The sequence below is a fragment of the Mytilus edulis genome, chromosome 14, assembly GCF_963676685.1.
Source record: "Mytilus edulis chromosome 14, xbMytEdul2.2, whole genome shotgun sequence".
In the NCBI taxonomy this organism is placed as follows: Eukaryota; Metazoa; Mollusca; class Bivalvia; order Mytilida; family Mytilidae; genus Mytilus; species Mytilus edulis.
Window position 1 is genome coordinate 5,012,357 of NC_092357.1, and position 17,753 is coordinate 5,030,109.

Consider the following 17,753-nt stretch of genomic DNA (forward strand, 5'->3'; position numbering starts at 1 on the left):
CAATGTTAAAGGCCTACGGTGACCTATTGTTGTTAATTTTTGTGTCATTTTGGTCTCTTGTGGAGAGTTGTCTTATTGGCTATCATACCACATCTTCTTTTTAAAGTTTAGGTCGTTTATAGCACATAGATATGATTACAACATGATTAGTAATAACATCGATCTTAACGTCTAGTGGCCGGCATTTCATGCCCCGGGCGAGAAAAAAAAAATAAGCAAAAGGGGGTACCCCGGAAAGGTTGGTGAGCATTTTGTAGTGCCACTGGAATATGAGGGTATAGTGATTATGGACAAAAATCGAGCACTTTGACAGGTCACTTACAGACCCCCCAAGAGATTTCTAAACGTGCAAAGAGTTTGGCCCTTCATCTTACGAGACGTTATTCCGCATTTATACATTTTACAGTCATTACCATAGTTCGACAAAGGATTAATTTCCAGTCGGTGGAAGACCAAGAAATGACATTTCTTTATATCCAATCACTGCTGTGTATGTTGTACAATATGTCAACCCATTGACTAAGATTGTCAGTTTTTCTACCCATGTCGGCGTTTCCATCCGGGTACCCCGGTTTTCTCCAAATACCAAAATAGCCGCGACATAATAGCAATCAATCAATCAATCAATCAATCAATCAATCAATCAATCAATCAGTAAACGACACGATATACTACATGTAGCAAGGCTCATAAACCTATTTTAATTTCTTAAAAGACAAAAACATCAAGCTTAAACAAAATCGATAGGCACACATGCATGTTTTATTTGTATTTCCATTAACAAAATTGATTGGTTGCAGCAATTTGTTTACCTTACAAACGTATCACATGCTACCATTTGTAAATTGCATTTCACCATTCACTAAAATACGAAATTTAAAATATCTAGGATTAACACGGGTAGTTGGATATGGTTTAATTTTTTTTTTTTGGTATCGCGAGATTAGAGAATATAGCCGAGGCAGAACGAAATAGGAATATACTCGACCCTACGAATATTTCTTAAATAAAACAAAAATTACAGTCTCAGGTTTTGATACAATTGGAAAGGTTTCACTGTCTTTAAATTTCTTCAATGTAAAAAGTGTTGTTGAAAAATGCCTACATGCATATATCAGGAATATGACAGATGTTTTCCGTTCATTACACTATTTAATAAAATCTAACTTCTGATTTTTGAAAGCTTTTAAGAACTTCCCTTTTTGAAATTTCACCTGGAAATCTCTCTTTTGAACAACAAGAGAACGACCATTTACCTTCAAGGGAGTTTTATGGAGTTCTATGTTTTTTTCTCCAAATTGTTTAATTGTTTGGTACTCAGACAAACGACCATATCCCCCTCTTTTTGAAACTAAATGGTTGCTCCCTAATCCTTTTTAAACAATTCTTCTTTTTTGATTCACATTGACTTAATTATACTTATTAGGAACGATATCTCTGTGTGATACAGAAGGAGAAGATATTTACATCGACTTTATTTTATTTTCCATGAACGATATATCGGTGTGATACAGAAGTAGAAGATGTTTACATTGACTTTATTTTATTTTTTAGGAACGATATCTCGGTGTGACACAGAAGGAGAAGATATTTACATAGAAGGAATTACGGGTCCGTGTATCCGTTGTTTTTGTAAGGTAAGTGTTGATATGATATAGACACCAGTGGCGGATCCAAGGGGGAGGGGTTCGAAGGGTTGGAACCCCTTTGTGATGATCAATGCATTTGAATGGGGACATATAGTTGGAACATATAGAAACCCCCTGGACACACTGCACTTTAAAAATAAAAAAGTAAAAACTATATATTATATATTTGATTGCAACATTTAATTCAAAAGTTAAATATTAAAGATATTGCATTTGAAATATGATTGAATTTAACAATGAAAAGTTAAAGTGTGATCAGTGTTGAGATTATTCTTGAAGAAGTTGTGATTGTCTTTTTTCACAACATCTGTATGCAGTACATATATTATTTAAACTGCTGTTATATTTCACACTTTTTAACTAAATTGCGAAGTGGTACACTAAAGCTGAACATTGAAACAGGAAGATAATTTATAATGGCATGGCTAGATAATTACGTTTATGCGAATGTTGTACTATGCAGTTGAAAACGAATACCACTTTTATTAGTATGTCCTGCCTATAGATCAATTAGGCTTATATATATATATATATATAGCCAAAATTATATTGTGCTTGGCCAAACATGACTAAATTGCAGTATTTATTAAGGTTAATTTCTGTTTTACATATGAAAAAAATGTGTAATTACATAAAATCTGCATGGTTAATCAGATCACATATTGTTACTTAATGTTTATTTGTTTTCTTATAATGATTTATATGTATTGATCTATGCTGTTTATCATGTTGTAAATATGTTTTCGTTGCCATAGCATATATATCATTATGCTTTTTGTAATAAAGTATTCATTCATATTGTCTTCCGCCTCTCTAATATGTTTTAAATCATTATCAGTTAAGAGCTTAACACTTCAGTTAAGACCATCCCTCCCATCTAAATCTTGAAAAAGCCATAAGGATTTATAAATCTCATAAATATATTTTAATACATGTTATAACTGAATTACGCAGCTACAAGTCTTTATTTCGAAATTGCGTAATCTGCAGATATCACGAAACTGTCTGATTCTTTTTATATATATTAAAGCGTTATTTAAATACGTATTGTCTTGTAGAAAATAGATAGAAAAAACTGCGAAAAACAAATTCATTGTCCAATTAAATGGAAGTGCAAAATTAGGGTCATTACAATGCGTCGATTTGTTGCACGTGGGTGACCGTCATTCCAATGATCAGAAAGTCATTTGATGACGAAATTAGATTCTCGCCCAAACAGACTATAATAATGAGCTTCCAACAGGGTTAATTTTCTCTTTCACAATAGAATACCAAACTATGTGCACCTTTTATCAAAGAACAAGATACCACAATGTATTTAATCTTCCACGTTTATTTTAGATCGTACCATTTGCTACGTGACTCAATAAAATATCAATTCATTTACACGCACTGAACTTATTAATATAATTTTAATATCATAAAAGATTGTTTAGGTAGAATCTTTGTGAAAAATGATAGGTCTCGTTCGCTTTAGTGCAAATAAAGGGTTGCTTGTTAGTAGTAAACCTTAAGGCTAAAACATACAATAAGATGTTAACGTACTATCAAGTTTATGTTGACCTTATATATTGAAAAAAAGTGCGATTAGACGAAATTTTACAATAAGATTCCAACGTACTACCAAGTTCGTGTTGACCTTATATATTTAAAAAAGTGCGATTAGACGAAATTTTACAATAAGATGCAAACGTACTACCAAGTTCGTGTTGACCTTATTCTTGTAAAAAAGGCTTCATCTAAAACATACAATGCGATTCCAAAGTACTACTAAGTTCACGTTGATCCCATAAATTGAAAAAAAGTGCGCTTAAACTAAAACATAGAATAAGATCTCGTTGCCATATTTATTGAACAACATGCGCTGATGATAAAAAATTAAATAAGTGTTCAACGTACTATCAAGTTCTTGTTGCTCCATAAATGGGCAAAAAGTGCGCTAAGATTTGATTTTACAATAAAATCCTGGTGCCTTATATCGCTATCTTTCGCTAAGGACAACCGATATACAAATACATTGTCAAGAAGATTCCAACGTACTATTCACCTTTTGTTGACCCTACGCATAAAAAAAGTGCGCTTCGTCTAAAACATACAATAAGATTCTAACGTACTATCGAGTTCTGACTTGTTCTATATTGACAAAAAGTGCGCAAAGACCATGATGACTTAAACGGACAATGAGATCATATTATCATATTGATCACTATTTATTGAATACGTGCGCCTAGACTAAACCATACAATAAGATCAATACGTTCTATCACGTTCTTGTGACCTTATATATATATAAAAGTGCGCTGATGTAAACACAAGCGATAAAATTCAGTACCGGGTTGCTTGATACTTTTATCCACTGGACAAATGTTGACCAGTGAATAAAGCAGGCATTGTCCATGGGTAAACTGTTTTTAGCAACTAATTCCAGTTGTCTTATCAAGCTTCAATTGACCCTATATGCTGAACAAAATAATCGCTAAAGGGGAAAACTGTTTGTTTTCTTCTAAGAGAGCAGAAGGATTTTTTTAATGACTGAAATTGAGTTACGTATTGCAATTCCCGCTGTCTTTTTGACAAGGTTAACGATTTTCAGTTCTTACCAGGCCAGCTTTTTTTTTCCAATCCAAATTTTCCCAATTTCTACCCATAGCCCGTCCATTAACATGAAACAGGTCAAAGTTTTGATTTTTTAGAGAATAAAATTGAGAAAGGATATGGGGAATGTGTCAAAGCGACAACAACCCGACCATAGAGCAGGGAAACTTGTAAGAACATGTTGGGATCAACATACATGTAATGTGCATGTCTATAGTCAAATATAGTGTGCTTATATTTTTGTGACACTTTTTCTTTCTAGCTAGCTTATGACAATTCAAGGTCGCGCAAAAAACCACTCGATATCATACCTCGTCGAATACTTACCATAATAATTTTTCGTCAAATTAAGCAATGTGAAAATCAGCATAAACAGTTATAATTATGTCTAGTAAAGGTATTCATATAAATCAAACAAGACACATGTAAAAACAGAGATACTATTTCACACCTATTCGAACGTAACTGACATATTTTGTGATCAATTATTTCATAATACAAGCAATAAAACATAATGAGATATTTTACACCCCCATCAAGTCACATAATTATGTAACATAAAATACTTGACTGACATGTAGTAAATATAGTGAAACCTGTTTAAACCGAACCTGTTAAGGACTTGAGATTTTGTTCAGTTTTGGCCAATGTTCGGTTTTATCAGATTCACAACGCACATACTTTGATATGATGGTGCTTTCGAACATGTTTGGTTTATACAGGTTTTCGGTTTATACAGGATTCAGTTTAGTCAGGTTTAACTGTATATCAACGCTTGTTAAAACAATTGTCGTATAACTGCCGTCTCAGTTTAAATAAATGGGAATAATCATGAATCTTAAACGCAAGACGATTCACTGAGAATACCATGTCCAAAAGACACAAGACGATTCAATGAGAATACCATGACCAAAAGACACAAGACGATTCACTGAGAATACCATGACCAAAAGACACAAGACGATTCACCGAGAATACCATGACATAAAGACACAAGACAATTCACCGAGAATACCATGACCAAAAGACAAAATGCAATACACCGAGAATACCATGATCTAAAGAAACAAGACGATTCACTGAGAATACCATGACTTAAAGACACAAGACGATTCACTGAGAATACCATGACATAAAGACATAAGACGTTTCACTGAGAATACCATGACCAAAAGACACAAGACGATTCACTAAGAATACCATGACCTAAAGACACAAGACGATTCACCGAGAATACCATGACATAAAGACACAAGACAATTCACCGAGAATACCATGACCAAAAGACACAATGCAATACACCGAGAATACCATGATCTAAAGAAACAAGACGATTCACTGAGAATACCATGACTTAAAAACACAAGACGATTCACTGAGAATACCATGACATAAAGACATAAGACGTTAAACTGAGAATACCATGACCAAAAGACACAAGTCGATTCACTGAGAATACCATGCTCTAAAGACACTGAGAATACCATGACCTAAAGACATAAGACGATTCACTGAGAATACTATGACAAAAAGACACAACACGATTCACTGAGAATACCATGACCTAAAGACATCAGACGATTCACTGAGAATACCATGACAAAAAGACGCAAAACGATTCACCGAGAATACCATGACTAAAAGACACAAGACGATTCCCCGAGAATACCATGACCAAAAGACACAAATCGATTCACCGATAATACCATGACCAAAAGACACAAGACGATTCACCGAGAATACCATGACCAAAAGACACAAATCGATTCACCGAGAATACCTTGACCAAAAGACACAAGACAATTCACCGAGAATACCATGACCTAAAGACACAAGACGATTCACTGAGAATACCATGACCAAAAGACACAAGACGATTCACTGAGAATACCATGACCAAAAGACACAAGACGATTCACTGAGAATACCATGACCTTAAGACATCAGACGATTCACTGAGAATACCATGACCAAAAGACACAAGACGATTCACTGAGAATACCATGACCAAAAGACACAAGACGATTCACTGAGAGTACCATGACCAAAAGACACAAGACGATTCACCGAGAATACCATGACCAAAATACGCAAGACGATTCACCGAGAATACCATGACCAAAAAACACAAGACGATTCACCGAGAATACCATGACCAAAAGACACAAGACGATTCACTGAGAATACCATGACCTAAAGACATCAGACGATTCACTGAGAATACCATGACAAAAAGACGCAAAACGATTCACCGAGAATACCATGACTAAAAGACACAAGACGATTCCCCGAGAATACCATGACCAAAAGACACAAATCGATTCACCGAGAATACCATTACCAAAAGACACAAGACGATTCACCGAGAATACCATGACCAAAAGACACAAATCGATTCACCGAGAATACCTTGACCAAAAGACACAAGACAATTCACCGAGAACACCATGACCTAAAGACACAAGACGATTCACTGAGAATACCATGACCAAAAGACACAAGACGATTCACTGAGAATACCATGACAAAAAGACACAACACGATTCACTGAGAATACCATTACCTAAAGACATCAGACGATTCACTGAGAATACCATGACAAAAAGACGCAAAACGATTCACCGAGAATACCATGACTAAAAGACACAAGACGATTCCCCGAGAATACCATGACCAAAAGACACAAATCGATTCACCGAGAATACCATGACCAAAAGACACAAGACGATTCACCGAGAATACCATGACCAAAAGACACAAATCGATTCACCGAGAATACCTTGACCAAAAGACACAAGACAATTCACCGAGAATACCATGACCTAAAGACACACGACGATTCACTGAGAATACCATGACCAAAAGACACAAGACGATTCACTGAGAATACCATGACCAAAAGACACAAGACGATTCACTGAGAATACTATGACCTTAAGACATCAGACGATTCACTGAGAATACCATGACCAAAAGACACAAGACGATTCACTGAGAATACCATGACCAAAAGACACAAGACGATTCACTGAGAGTACCATGACCAAAAGACACAAGACGATTCACCGAGAATACCATGACAAAAATACACAAGACGATTCACCGAGAATACCATGACCAAAAAACACAAGACGATTCACCGAGAATACCATGACCAAAAGACACAAGACGATTCACTGAGAATACCATGACCTAAAGACATCAGACGATTCACTGAGAATACCATGACCTAAAGACATCAGACGATTCACTGAGAATACCATGACAAAAAGACGCAAAACGATTCACCGAGAATACCATGACTAAAAGACACAAGACGATTCCCCGAGAATACCATGACCAAAAGACACAAATCGATTCACCGAGAATACCATGACCAAAAGACACAAGACGATTCACCGAGAATACCATGACCAAAAGACACAAATCGATTCACCGAGAATACCTTGACCAAAAGACACAAGACAATTCACCGAGAATACCATGACCTAAAGACACAAGACGATTCACTGAGAATACCATGACCAAAAGACACAAGACGATTCACTGAGAATACCATGACCAAAAGACACAAGACGATTCACTGAGAATACCATGACCTTAAGACATCAGACGATTCACTGAGAATACCATGACCAAAAGACACAAGACGATTCACTGAGAATACCATGACCAAAAGACACAAGACGATTCACTGAGAGTACCATGACCAAAAGACACAAGACGATTCACCGAGAATACCATGACCAAAATACACAAGACGATTCACCGAGAATACCATGACCAAAAAACACAAGACGATTCACCGAGAATACCATGACCAAAAGACACAAGACGATTCACTGAGAATACCATGACTAAAAGACACAAGACGATTCACTGAGAATACCATGACGATTCACCGATAATACCATGACCGAAAGAAAAATGGCAAATGTGTTTATAACAGATGGCCTTTTATAACTTGCTATGCATATATGGGTTTTGCTCGTTGTTGAAGGCCAACATAAAGCAACTAATAATTTTAGAACAATGTTGCATTACTAGTTACAAAGTACAGGATATGGACGGGTAAGCATTACACCCAAACAACTAAGTTTTAATCCAAGAACTTGGACCGCAATAAAGTTCAAAAGTGACTAATCATATAATGAAGCAAAAAATCAGTTAATATGGTAAAAAAAGTATTGCCTGGCTGATAAAGAATACCAAGTAAGAGACGATTTAGCATTACACTTAAGGCATCAACAAGGGATCCCAACTCGTTCTATCATTCGCGATTTTGTCTATTTGATTCCAGGTGTATCTCTGCTGCTATATCTCTTCTCCATGTGTCTTTCGGTCTTCCAGGCTTTCTTGTCCCTTGTGGTTTCCATGACAACACCTTTTTCACATGCTCTCGTTCACTATATTCTTCACACCTGTTCTGTCTGAAAGTTTACTGTTTGAGATTACATTTGGCCCTCTGATGATGCCTAATATGTGTTCAAGAACATGCAGAGGATTAAGTTTTAAAGTATAAGTAAGCATTACACTGAATATCGAACTAACAATAAATGTAAATTCTTTCACAATTAACAAAAAAATGAATAACTATGTTAGGAAAATTATTGCTACTTTGGCTACGAATACCAAGTAAGAAGCAATTAAACGTTAAACTAAGAAATTTTGAAATAAATGTCAATACAGTTTAGTACCTTCTCTCACAATTAATAAACAATCAATTAATATGTTAAAACAATATATATCTAGCAGTTACGGTTGAATGGTTATGATGATCAATTACAGTCACGCTTCATCTCACTTCATTTTATTCGTGTCATTGTTTTCATTTCAATGGCATGCGTACTTTAAGGTGGTACATAACACTACAGGGAGATAACTCTGTAAAAATCAGTTGAACTTTTTTTAAAATCAAGATTCTTTATTTCTCAAACACCATTAAGTTACAATATGGTACAAAGAAGTTCATCAAAAGTTATATATATATATCTGTAACAATAACATCTTCATGCCTTATATATCATGTACTGTAGTACGCCGCTAGATTAAAACTGACGAGGAAAGGTAACACACGGCCAGCGAAAGCTCTTTTTTTGAGAGCCCAGGTGGTCGTGTGGTCTAGCGGGACGGCTGCAGTGCAGGCGATTTGGTGTCACGATATCACAGTAACATAGGTTCGAATCCCGGCGAGGGAAGAACAAAAAATTTGCGAAAGCAAATTTACAGATCTAACATTGTTGGGTTGATGTTTAGACGAGTTATATATTAATATAACATAAACACACACGACAGGCGGAATATACTATATGTACTGCATACAGATGATTATTGCGCACGACAAGATGAATGTTTGAACGTTTTAATAAGACTTATGTTCGTTTTCGCGATCTTGTCAACGGAAAAATAACATCCGTACGTTCTCTTTACAACATTCTTCTTGAACCTTTGTTAAAAACAATTCTATAATATGAGTTCCTGTTGGAACACATGTAATTATTAATTCCGTCAGAAGGAAATACTGTAATGATTCTACCAATGAAAACAAATATTCAAGAATAATTCAACCTTTAGGGACTAATATTATATATATATATATATAGCAGAACTTAGTTTATTTCATGATATATTTCATTTCCGGTAACAAAACGTCGCACTTTATCTTTTTTATTTCGAAAGTTCTTTTTATGAAGATATATAGGAGCCTGTAATTCAGCGGTTGTCTTTTGTTTATGTGTTACATATTTGTTTTTCGTTCATTTTTTGTACATAAATAAGGCTGTTAATTTTCTCGTTTGAATTGTTTTACATTGTCTTATCGGGGCCTTTTATAGCTGACTATGTGGTATGGGCTTTGCTCATTGTTGAAGGCCGTACGGTGACCGATAGTTGTTAATTTCTGTGTTATTTTGGTCTGTTGTGGAGAATTGTCTCATTGGCAATCATACCATATATTCTTTTTTTATATGTGTGTATGTTATATACATTTGTTTGCATCTTATTGCTGAAAATTTTTAATTTTAATTTACTTGTCTTGTTTTGCTATAAAGTTGAACTTCAAATATGTCGATGAAAATTTTCTTAAAAATGTTTCTATGAGAAAGATATATACCAATAGAGTAGAACATTTTTTAAGATTGTAATATCTTAAAAGGTAAACAGAAAAAAACAACTTAAATACATCAGAACCTTAATAACATTATTAGATTAAATAATCTAATTAATTTGAACTTATTAATAAGTTTGGTCATTGGACAGTTTAATTCAGTCTTGTGGCTTAATATAGGTCAAACTTGAAAAAAATTGTTGAAATAAAAATTAGAAAATATTAAAACTACATGATATTAAACACAAACTGCTGGGTACTTCCTTCAAATAACATTTTTTTGGGGAAATGTTAATGCAATCTTGTGGCTGAATATGAATAAATTTGGGAAAACAATTTTTAAAGGAAATAAGAAAATGTTAGACTACACGATAATTAACCAAAATGCTGAGTAGTTCCTTCCACTAACATTTTTAAAGAAATCTAGTGGTTAATTTTGGAAGAAATATTGAAATGAAACTATATGATATTCAACCAAATGCTAGATACTTCCTTCAAATGACAATTGATTTTGGAAATTTTAATGAAATCTTGAGGCTGAATTTGAATTATTGGAAATTTTTGTTGAAATGAAAAATCAAAAATGTTAAACTACATAATATTTACCAAAATGCAGAGTACTTCCTTTAAAGGACAATTTTAAAGAAACCTAGCTAGTAGCTCAATTTGTAAAAATATTGAAATGAAAAATCAAACAAAAATGTTAAACTGCAAGATACTTAACTAAACTGCCAGGTACATGTACCTTCTTAAAAGACAATTTTAAAGACATATAGTGGCTAAATTTAGAAAAAAAAATGTTGAAATGAAAAAATCTAGTGGTTAATTTTGGAAGAAATGTTGAAATGAAAAATCAAAAAAGTTAAACTACATAATATTTAACCAAACTGCTGGGTACCTCCTTCAAAAGACAATTGTTTTGGAAAATTATAATAAAATCTTGTGGCTGAATATGAATAAATTGGAAATAAATGTTGAAATGAAAAATGAAAGAAAATGTAAAACTATATGATATTTAACCAAACTGCTGGGTACCTCCTTCAAAAGACAATTGTTTTGTAAAATTATAATGAAATTTAGTGGCTTAAAATGACTTAAATTTGGAAAAGAAATGTTGAAATAAAAAATCAAAAATGTTAAACTACAGGATATTTATCCAAACTGCTGGGTACCTCCTTCAAAAAACAATTGTTTTGGAAAATTATAATGAAATTTACTGGCTTAAAATGAATTAAATTTGGAAAAGAAATGTTGAAATAAAAAATAAAAAATGTTAAGCTACAGGATATTTATCCAAACTGCTGGGTACCTCCTTTAAAAGACAATTGTTTTGGAAAATTATAATGAAATTTACTGGCTTAAAATGAATTAAATTTGGAAAAGAAATGTTGAAATAAAAAATAAAAAATGTTAAACTACATGATATTTATCCAAACTGCTGGGTACCTCCTTCAAACGACAATTGTTTTGGAAAATAATATTGAAATTTACTTGCTTAAAATGAATCAAATTTGCTGGGTACCTCCTTAAAAGAAGGACAATTTAAAAGAAATCTAGCTAGTAGCTCAATTTGTAAAAATGTTGAAATGATATTTATCCAAACTGCTGGGTACCTCCTTAAAAGGACAATTGTTTATTTTTACCCGTATGTTCAGATTTATCTAATTGTGTTGACACAACGTTTAGATGGCTCTTCACAGAGAAAATAAAGTGGTACTCAGACTATCAAAATGTCTTAATGATAATACACCGAAGACAAAAACATAGACAACTCGTGCAGTTATAAAAAGAAAGAATTGTTTTGAGTAGGATTGAGATGGGATAAAGTATGGCCTTTCACGTAATAGGTTGACTGAGAAAAAAACGGGGTCTTTATGTGAAATTGGCCTTTTGAAAACCGGGTTAACAATGGCGCTTTTACAAGTCTTTGTAACATAGATATAATCGGTATGACAGGAATTTGTAAGAGAAAAAGATTCCATTAACAAAATTGAGTTCTGATTTTGAACAGGTGTTTTATGGTATTATCGTCTAGTTGAAAGATAGGATATATGATTAGGTATTCATTTCATCCAAATACCCCTAGGATATATGATTAGGTATTCATTTCATCCAAATACCCCTAGGATATATGATTAGGTATTCATTTCATCCAAATACCCCTCAAACTGTTTAATGTGTGTACCCAATATGCGACGCAATTTATTTATGTTTTATGCAGAGACAGTAGAGTGCCTCTGCGTGCTTCAGGTTTATAGATATAGGAAGATGTGGTATGAGTACCAATGAGACAACTTTCCATCCAAATAACAATTTATAAAAGTAAACCATTATAGGTCAAGGTACGGCCTTCAACACGGAACATTGGCTCACACCTAACAGCAAGGTACAAAGGGCCCCAAAAATTACTAGTGTTAAACTATCCAAACGGGAAAACCAACGGTTTAATCTATATAAAAACAAGAAATTATGCTCTTACAATATACTAGATAATGGAGTGCGTGTCCGGGGAGAACTCCTAAGCTATGTTCATTGATTTAGGAATACTCCTTAGTTGAGTTGTTGTCATTGTGACATATTCCTCATTTCAATTCTTAATTTTATGTTATTATAAGTCATTTTTTATCTAAAAACACAACGTTATTTCGACTACATGTGCAGTTTTTGTTTAACGTTTTGGGGACCTTTCTTGATATAAACAGACCAAATATGACATATATCTTGACTGTCACCAATCAATCAATCAATAACAGTATTTATATTTTATGATTAATCCTTGATTACTTCATGTTATAAGTTCAAAATGCGAGGCTCATTCATGAGTTTATTTTCAAAGACACATTCACATTGAGACTTTTTGTGTCGGGGTTAATACATTTTTTAGAACTGAACACTACCCCTTTTAAACTGGTCGGTGCGCTAACAAACGTTACACCAGCTGAAAAAAATAATAATTCATGAGTAAATATTAGTTAAGATATCTCCTTAAGTTTGAGGAGAATGCTCGTATACCTTTGTATTTGCACGGTTTTATGAGATTAAACTATCTATCTATCTATCTTAATTATGAAGATCAGCCTATAGATCTCGAATGTTATAGGACATATTTTTTTAGTGCAATTTGCACAAATTTGAATAAAACTTTGTTTTCATGACGGTAGCACATAACTCCACTCCCAGTTCAATATTGTCCATGATCAAATAATGAAATATACAATGAGACATTTTTAACATCATTAATAATTTTATTGATTTTCTAACATTTTTGTTAGGTAGTTTATTACCAAGATATGTTAAAGTTGAAAGTCAAGAGTCGGGTTTATAAACTCCATTATTTGGAATGTGAATGTTTGCTTTCTCACTTAGTTAAATTTCAATCAGGATAAGCGCCACCTATGATAATTTAACGAATGCAGCCGTAAAACCTCGTTAATGATCGTTAATCTCCGACACGAGTCGGAATACACGCTTGATACTTACCTGTTTTGTTTATTTTGGCTCGTTATTCGGTTATAAATGATCGCTTTAATACGAGGGTAAACGAAATTATTTGTGTAAATTTACATAGGAATGTTGACAAATGATAAGGAGACAGATATAAATTGTTTTGATCTTACAAATTAATTTGTCATCAGTTTAGTATACAAATCGTATGTTTGAACTATAAGTTTATAAAACAAACTCGTCTAAAACAAAACAAACTGACTAACTTTCATTCTTCAAGAAGACAGATTTTGATTGGAATTTTCAAAATTGTATGAATTGAAAATAGTTAATTTATAAAGTTATTTTATAAACAAATACACCTACTCCACAGACTAATATCAGCAGACTAGTTATAGACTTCTGGTATTAACTAAGTGATACGAAAAAACGTTTTGACACACATAACAAACGAATCTGCTAATTGGCAAACACGCATCACTCGCAATGTGATCTTTTTGATAGGTTTATACTAACGATATATAGTCAAAATCTATATAATATATAATTTAGAAAATATCTAGAAAAAAATAAAAAATAAATCGCAGCACAATGAAAATTTGTAATAAGTTTTATAAAGTTTAGCCACTATTATCACACTCACATGGTCAATTACCTGAAATATGCACTTTAACCTATGACTAAACACACAGACAAACGGACGGCACCAAACAGACGGACGCATAATGTCATATACCAACCTAGCGGGGCATAAACAAATAGCAAGTAGATTTATATTAAAACCCATTTTAATCTCTCCCAGCTGCTCGTGTGGGGTTAAATTAGCGATGCACATTAAATAAATAAAACATACTTTATCTTTCATCCGAACTACCAAATTATGCGAGCGTTGTATCATAAATATTAAATACTATTATTTTTACCCTACCGAGACTAGTCGACGGCTAAACTTTTGCTTGTATAATAGAAACCTGTCGTACACCGCCATGGCTTTACATTATACGGCTATTGATATCTAGTTTAAAAACTATTAAGTGACAAAAAGTAAACATCAGAGTCGGCGTCCTTGTCTAACCCCTGATTATCAGACTTTAAAATGAGGAGCTAAAAAGGGGTACTTAAAAAACGGTTATAACGGTTTTAAATTTAAATTAAAAAAAAAAAAACGGTTGTAAAGTTTTTGATTAGTATTTGAAATATCCCAGTTCAATTTTGAAAAGAACTTGAATATGTATATTGATTAAAGACATCATCTTAAAAAAATACAAGTTATCAAGTTATCTCCTGTATTGTGGTGGTTTGGACCACGTGCTTGTCTGAGAGGGACGAAAGACACCAGAGGGACAGTCAAACTCATCAACTGACAATGTCAATACAATACAAGTTTATTAATACACTCAGGCACATATTGTGTGCAACAAGAGCAGCATTATGTAGTATACAAAATAATAAATATTACAAATAAAAAATAACGCAAACCTTTTATCACTACGGGTGAAAAAGAAGTTTTAAGTATCTGTGAAATAAGTTTAGGATAGTACTAGCGTAGAATTAATTTTTCAAGATAGATTATTGATAGAGTTCATGCACTTCGCACTAATTTGTATAGGCCAGGCTTTAAATTACGTATCAGGTTCGTCAGAATTAGTTCTATTCCGCTTCAGCATTTCCCGCAGATTTGGTATCGGACGATTCCATGAGTTAAAATCACTGGGTCGGGTCGAATTAATTAATTGACATTTATCCGATAATTTATCGGCTTCAAAAATTTGGCTGTTTCTGTTCGGTATTTCCTTGCGATCCATGTCTTTTGATACTCTGTCATCGTTTGTTTTGTACAATTCTCCTTCTATGAAAAGTTTGTCTCTTATCAAAACAGCTTTTTTTCGGTCTTTCTTTGCCTGCTTTAAAACAGGGTATAGGCTTTTCCTCTTCTTTTCAATTTTTACAGGAAATTGTGCGCGGACAGAAATATTTGTCCCTTTTAATTTGTGACAGTTCCTCATGACTAACTGTTTATCTTTCAAAGATACAAACTTAGTCATTATATTTTGTCTTTGCTTTCCGAAACGATGTACAAAAACGAAATTCATATTTTCAACGATTCCGAGATTTTTGCGGATAAAATCCCTTACAATATTCTCTGTATCCTCATTTGGCTCGTGCTTTAATCCGGATATAATGATATTGTTAGTCATTGATCTCCATTGTAACTCTTCGACATCGCTCTCCATATTTGACAATCGGTCATTGACGCATTTTATATCGAATGTGTTTTCTTTGTTATCTTTTGCTTCTTCTAGCAATGATATTTTCGACACATTTTCTTTGCAGCGATCTATAATTTTATGCACAACCGTACTCATTTGTTCTCCTTTTTCTTCGATAATTTTATTTCGGTTCAACACAATTTCGCACTTCTGTTCTACGTGTTCAATTCTTGTTATCATTGCGTCTAATTTCCCCTCAAATTGCGATATCCTTGAAACTTCCCGCTCAAGCTTTCCACATTTTGTCTGGAGATCTGCCACGACAGCAAGTAAAGAGTTTAATATAGAGATAGTTTTGGTATCAAGTTCTTTGTATTCCGACATTATTATTCAAAATATATATAATAAAGTTATTGTTGTTGCAATTGAACGCCGAGAGAACAATGGAGTACAATCAATCGCCACTAACAACCCGACGACGTTAGCAACATTAGCAAATCTCTTGTAGTAAACGAAATATTCAAAATATTTTTCATTATTGTCGTGAAATCTGTAAAGTTGTTGAAAAATTAATTTTACCGTTCGAATAAAATCCTTAAAATCTGTGACTCCAGTCCATTGTTAAGTTTATATGCTGGCCTAGATCTTGCTAGTTAGAGTTTTTGCAGGAGCAAAAAAAGCATGACTGTCCTTGTCAGTACTTCCGCTATTAGAATATGTCATGGTCAAAAATAAAAAGACAAACAGACAAACAATAGTACAGAAGATACAACATAGAAAACTAAAGACTAAGCAACACAAACCCCCAAAAAGATATAAATTGTTTAGTTAAGCACCACAACTGCCGCCTAATGTTGAACCTGATATACATCAGTCCTCAGTCATCAGATATGTTCTGTTACTGATTTTTGTAAATCATTTGGATGCTGTTAATCGGTCTACTTTGACATTAATACAAAACATAAAACACATATAATATTAAATCAAGTTAAAATAATGGAAAACTATCAAGTGATCAAAATAAAAAAAAAAACCCAAAAAATCACAAAAATACTGAACTCCGAGGAAAACCCAAAACGAAAAGTCCCTAACCAAATGCCAAAATCAAAGGTAAAACCCACCAAACGAATGGACAACAACCGTCACATTCCTGAACCGGCACAGGCATTTTCAAATTTAGAAGTTAAAGTTATGATAAGATTGCGAGGAACTTCTTTTGTGATAAGTGATATAAACATTTGCGGTTTACCCCTAGGGTACCTCTAGGGTATTTTTTCCTATCTTAACATACAAGCCCATGTCAATACACTGATTAAGTGCTGTCGAACCATTTAAGAAGTTTTATTGAGGAGACATTATTACAAGAAATAACAAACTTTGTATACTTTATTACTGTCTGTCTACCAAGACCTTCTGAGTCTATTACCTAAATCAAACTTTCAATCCTAATCTTTTTAAAATTGATATTTTAGTTTTAACAAGAGAAATAACAATAAAAATGATAGACCACTTGTAGAACAGATAAATAATTTATTGACACTACTGTTCTAATACTACAACACCATTTAAATCCTATGTTATAATGCAGTCTTTTTTTTTACCCATTAATAAATTGTAAACCTCTCTGATATTGATCCTCACGGGGCGTGAGCAATCAAGAACAAAATGCCGCCCTCTTGACTAAGTTACAAGTGTGTTAAAGAGACACTGTTTATACAAATTAAATGATTATATTACTTTTCCTTGTCA

General features: G+C 33.4%; 1 protein-coding gene across 1 annotated transcript in view; it reads left to right on the plus strand.

Annotated features, from left to right (window-relative positions):
* Nucleotides 1–17,753, plus strand: part of LOC139502392 (BMP-binding endothelial regulator protein-like) — a 58,781-nt gene that overhangs the window by 16,040 nt on the left and 24,988 nt on the right. The window contains exon 2 of the mRNA XM_071291836.1: nt 1,555–1,637. Within this exon, the coding sequence (XP_071147937.1) occupies nt 1,555–1,637 (83 nt within the window). The remainder of the gene's footprint in view (nt 1–1,554; nt 1,638–17,753) is intronic.